The sequence below is a fragment of the Leuresthes tenuis genome, unplaced genomic scaffold (assembly GCF_036924035.1).
Source record: "Leuresthes tenuis unplaced genomic scaffold, fLeuTen1.0.hap1 SCAF_13, whole genome shotgun sequence".
NCBI lineage: Eukaryota > Metazoa > Chordata > Actinopteri > Atheriniformes > Atherinopsidae > Leuresthes > Leuresthes tenuis.
In genome coordinates, this window is record NW_027325367.1 from 22,042,279 (window position 1) to 22,048,278 (window position 6,000).

Here is a 6,000-nt window from a genome sequence, read left to right on the forward strand (position 1 = left end):
CATATACGGGATATCCCATCAGCCTACGTCTGCCTGATGAATATGTCAAACAAAGTTTGATCATAGTCATAAATTATGCGGCAGACAAAGATATTTAGTTATAAAGTTGTGTGCCATTCAGGTTATTATTTTTTTGTCTTATGAAAAGTATTATGATTTAATATATCATGAAATGACTTGACAAATCCCTGAATGAAGACCGTCTGCAGTCTGATATGTTTGATGCCATTTGTGCCTTAACTCACAGATGTTTTTAGAGTCACCGTGACATGATGACATGATGGACTGTGCTCCATTAGCCACATTCTACCTGATGTCCACTTTGACCAACAGCTAGACAGATTATATATCTTAAAAAAAAGAAGAGGAATAACACTTCCAAAAAATGAAAAAAGTTCCAGCAAATTGAATGCCTTGCATTTTTTAATACTCGCTTAATCCAATTCTGATTCTGGACATTGAGTGAGAGGCAGGGTACACCCTGGCTAGGTCGCCAGTCCATCACAGGGCCACACAAGACAACCACACACACTCCTAAGGACAATTTTAGAGATACCAATTAACCTAACATGCATGTTTTTGGACAGTGGGAGGAAGCTGGAGTATCTGGAGAAAACCCACGCATACATGGGGAGAACATGCAAACTCCACACAGAAAGGCCCCAGCCGGGAGTTGAACCTGGAACCCTCTTGCTGTGACACGATGATGCTAACCACCACACCACAATCATAGCCTCTAATCTTTACGTGTCACTCAATGCTGGAGCTCAACTTGTTTCTATCAATTCTAAATTTTGGATAAGTTGTTTTTTTACCACAATTTTGCTTCTTTATGAACAAAAATGCTCACTTCTGCTAGATTGCAGATATTTTTCAGAGTGTAGGTTAGTACTGTGCTCACATGGTCACGATAATGACCTTTCTTCGTCTGCCTGAAGTATCTCTCAAAGGACTTTATGACAAGGAAAGGTCACTTATTTGATTTGCTGCTCATTGTAAGTAATTGCAGTCAGTTATCCTCACAGAAAGGATGACTGTTCTCTGGGAAGACACTGGTTTAAAGCCCAATAGACAGTACAGGCAAATATGATGCAATTCACGTTAATCTGTGAATATTATGGCTGGACCAAAATTTTTTGCTCCTGAACACTACCAAAACCAAAGAGCTGGTGGACTTCAGGAGATCTAAAACTCCATACCAGCTAGTCTGCATTGATGGAGGGGAGATAGAGTCTGTTCAGACCTGTAAATACCTGGGGCTGTTGCTGTAGCAGTGTACAGGATGGGCCAGAGCCGTCTCTTCTTCTTGAGACGGCTCAGGTCCTTCAATGTCTGTAGTGATATGATATGCATGTTTTATCACACTATCATTGAGAGTGCAATGTTCTATGCTGTAGTCTGCTGGGGGAGTTGCACTGTAGACACCTGGAAAAACTGGTAAAAAAAAAGGCCAGTTCTATTGTAGGCAGAAGACTAGACCCTCTAAGTGCTGTGGTGGAGCAACGGATGAGGAGGAAATTATATTCTGTTTTGGATAATAATAGACATCCTCTCCACAGCATCCTGGCAGGACAGAGAAGCAGCTGGAGTTAGAGGCTCATCTCACTGCGCTGCAGGACTAAGAGGTTCAGGAGGTCCTTTGTCCCCACAGCCATAAGGCTTTTTAACAGTGACTGCTGACATGTTCTTCTCACTTTTATTTTATTTATTTCGTCATTGATAATTATTATCAACATCATCATCATTATTTTTATTATTATTGTTTTTGTTGTTTAGTATGAAATCATTGTAAATATTTAAATTTTTTTGAGCTACTCGACTAATTTGAATTTCCCCCACTTGGGGATGAATAAAGTATTTTTCTAATCCTATCCTATTTTTATTACCACGACAAAGGAAGATCCTACGAAGAGTGTATTAGTCAGCACCCCATGCTGACTATAAACATTAGGTATTTTCCATACCTGTTCATCAGTTGTTACATTTTATCAAAATCATTCCTTAGAGCAACATTGAAGCTTTAGTGTAGTAAAAACCCTAGTGTAAGCACTAAGTGCTATTTATTTACCTAAAGGACAGAGAAAAGTTATAAAAGTAAGAGCTTGGCTTGTTTCTGTTATAGAGGTGTTAGAAGAAGTGTTCTTGGATGAGATGAGATTCTTAAAGGCACAAAGACACCCCTGCTCTGAAAACATCAGACAGCTCATTCCATCTTCCTGGAACGACAAATGAGAACAGTCTAGATTGACACTGCCTTGTTTGTAGGGATGGCAGTATGAGACAATGTTCCTATGAGGAGTGAGTGGTCGAGAAGTGACATAAGTTGAACCTGAACCTGAAGTTCCTTAGGTTACTTGAATTTGATTAGTGCAGCCAATGGAATCCAATAAGTCACCTCTTTTGAGTCTGTGATCAGGTCTGGATAGTACAATTTCTTCTCCACTTTCTCTCGAATCACCACTTACTGCCAGTCATAGATACAGGCCTTTGTCTTGTTTGGTTACTTGTGAATCACTTTAAAGAAAACAACTATACAAAAAAATGGCCTGATCAAGCTCTTGAATCACTTCGTGTTTTGCATTGCATTACATTTTTGCACAATTTGAATCAAAGGAGCTCATTTATACAGATTTTATTATTTTCTCATTCTTGTACTACTCCAGCTCCCTGACAAGGTTCATGTGATCTTGCTAAATTGCATGTACACTCTCTAATTATTTGTTGTGAAAGTGTAACATGTACAGTTTTGAGTTTTAAAAGACAACTGTGTTGTGCAAAATTCTTTAATTGCAAGGAAATGTGGGTCTTTTCATAGTTGTCTTTTAGATCTAGATACACAACGGGCTCACTACTGGAATTAGAGGTCTTTCTATGTTTGAATGAGTTGTGGGGCAGTGTCAGGTGGCTAAACAAACAAAAACATATTTCTCTGTAAATGGTCAGACATTACGACTGGAGGGAAAAATAGGAAGAATGAAAAAATAGAAAAAATGCCACTGTATGAACAACAACTTTAAAAGACTTTCAGGAAATCTAGATAATTATTCTTGCACAAGAATAAGGGGTGGTTCAACACTTTTGGCACAGTAATGTATGAGGATACACTTCCAGAATGGTGTGCCCATGTGGTGCTACTGATAAACAAAAAATGCATGAGCTGAGGAAGCAGAGCAGAGCTAACTGACTAAGCATCTGCTAAAAAAAATTAATTACTGTCCCCATATTTCACTGCATTGTTTCTCCTAAGCTGAAAATGTACTTGTGGTTGTTTGGGAGTACTGGAGTACTGTTATGCTGGGCTTACACCAAACGATTTTCACAGTCCCAGACTAAAAACCGACAGTCTTTAGGAGTCTAACTGGAGTCTCGGCGCGCTCCCGTCATCTTGATCGCTAAGTTTAAAGTGGTAATGTGCAGTCTGCGACTGCGTTTCATACCAGTCTTTCCCTAGTCTTGGGCTTGGGATCATATCAAACGTGTTTAATATTATCGTAGGTCACAGTGACGTAACACAATCAACAACCAATAGATGAGCACTGACAAAATCGGAAACAGGAAAGCAGACAGTCAATAACAAACATGTCGGCGGACGTAGAAGAACGTGCAACAAGCAGGCGAAAATAGACTGTCCAAAATTCTGTCCCATATTCTGTGGCATTTTCTCTTCTTTTTGTTGGGTTTTTCACTGCAAACCACTGCACAGACAAGAGCAGCTGTAGCTAAAAGCTGCTTCTCCTCCATTTTTGTAAAACTTCTGCTGAGCATGATGGGGAAAAAATTGCATGATGGGAAAAAAATATCTGAAAAATTTAGTTGTAGTCTTGTAAATAGTGACCCTACAAGATTCAGTCTTTTCAAAATCTTTAGTCTGAGGCTAGTCTGGGACTAAAAACTCTAAACACTAGAGCTGATAGTCTTTCAGAGTATTTTCTAAGTCTTTGCAAAGTCAAATATGGACCAACACATGTACCTAAATATACTTAATAAGAAGACTTTGTGAGCATGATATACCTTGAGATAATAATCTTATAGAGAAATCCATGACAAGAGGATGTCATCTCATATTTATTCGAATTTAGCGGTGTAAAGCCTGAACATTTGGCTCAATGGAAATGTTTCTTTTTTTTAATCAATGACCATCTTGAAGATCCAACATACCACCTGATGTAAGTACCTGGTGATGCACAAGAGCAGCAGAAACTTAAATTGAAGCCTTTAAGCAGCTCATAAAACTAAAAATCTTTGAAAAAAGAAAGGAATGAGCACTCCACTTGTATCCCTGCTTTTGTTAGGGGCTGTTTATCAGAGATCTGTTATTCTTCAGTGGAGTAATTATTGCTCCTTACTGCACCATATAAACTAAAATGGACTTACATTCATGCACAGCTGCACCTGCTGCCACAGCATAGAGCCAAAGAACAGCATGCCAAAGAACCACTGCATGCTTCCTTAACAGTCAGCCAAAGTAAACCTAAACTTTAAAAATTCTTCCTGTGCTCTGTACTCTAGCATCTGGAAAGTTGAACTGATCTTCTTCTTAAGAGTCAGAGCAAACCATGCAACTTTTCTGAAGAAGCAGCCCAAAACAAAAAACTGATGTTTTATATCACAGAACATTGGCATTACGTTTGATTTCAATGCAACAGGCATGTATTCAGAAAAAGGAAAGAGTCCTTCTTAATAAGACTGACCTATGATACATATGTAAAAGGCTGCAACGATGTCCGCCTCTTTGGAAAGTTTTGAAGCAAAAGGGTCACCACGAAGAAGATAATGGGGGACGTACGAGGGATGTGGCCAAGTTGTGTTCTCCATCACTGCCAACAGAGGGATATATCCTGTGAATTGAGGAAAAAAGGCTGAAACAATGGAGCTGCTTCCTCAAATTGAAAACAGTTCACAATCACATTTGAAGGCATCAGGTAAACGGGACACAACAGCAACATGCTGTGTAAGAAATCCATACATAAAATAAATAAGTCCACTGTCTGCTCCTCTCAAGACAACTTTTAGAAACATTTGTCATGGGTAGAGAGGTATAATTTGTCTCAAACTAAGTGTAAGTTTATTTGCTAGAATGACACAGAGCCTAGACTGGAGCCTATGTAAGTGACCCACCCTGTAGTGTACAGCTGATGGTAGAACAGAACCAGCCAGGATTTGAACCTGGAACCCTCTTGCTTTGAGGCGATAGTGCTAACCACCACACCACTGTGCAGCTTCCTTAACATGTGCTTTTACCTTATTATTCAAACTCATCCTAATATTAGAAGAATAACCTCAAAGTCCACCCTCTGTCAAAAGAAAAAAAAAACTGAACATTTCAGCATCCAGCCAGCATCTATAAACTTTCATAAATTCTACTAACAGAAAACACGCAGCTTGTCTTTAGTCAGTGCAACAGAAGACCATATAGTCTGCTTTATCCAACGTCATGCCGTATGATAAAAAAAATCTAAGAGACACCATGTTATCACAAATGCAGTAGCTTATTGTATCGCAAAAGACATGCTACCAATAAACACAGTGGAAAATAAAGGGTTCAGGTGGATGCTAAAAGTTATGGACTCAATGTATATCGATATCGACTGATACAAAATATTGTGATGTAACGTTTTCCCATATCGCCCAGCCCTACTCTATGTTAAAGTCACATGCACTCCACTCTCTCCCAACAACTTGATCTTTACCTCCCTCCTTGTTTCTATTTCACTCCATGAAGGTCACACTTCTTTCTCTGTGGCCCTGAATGTTAGCCCCTAAATAGTGTGCTACAGCATTGTCTGGCTGACACAAGAACTGTTTCAAGACACCAGCATTCTTGTGCTGTTAACTTGAAAAATGTGCCAAACCTGTACAGTTTATTCTGGATGAAATGCATGTGTTAGATCAAAGACAGTTGAAATCAAGAGGATGCAGATGGAATGAGCCCTTCCTTCCTGATTAATATACAAGTTAGAATAGCATACACTGTACAGAAGATGTGATATAATAGTGGAA

At 39.1% G+C, this 6,000-nt stretch overlaps 1 protein-coding gene across 1 annotated transcript in view; it reads right to left on the bottom strand.

Moving 5' to 3' along the window:
- The window catches only part of opn5 (opsin 5), a 53,846-nt gene extending 49,012 nt beyond the window's left edge, over nucleotides 1–4,834 (bottom strand). Inside the window, exon 1 of the mRNA XM_072362745.1 lies at nucleotides 4,692–4,834. Coding sequence (XP_072218846.1) covers nucleotides 4,692–4,815 — 124 coding nt within the window. The 5' untranslated portion in view covers nucleotides 4,816–4,834. The remainder of the gene's footprint in view (nucleotides 1–4,691) is intronic.
- Between the last annotated feature and the right edge of the window lie 1,166 nt (nucleotides 4,835–6,000).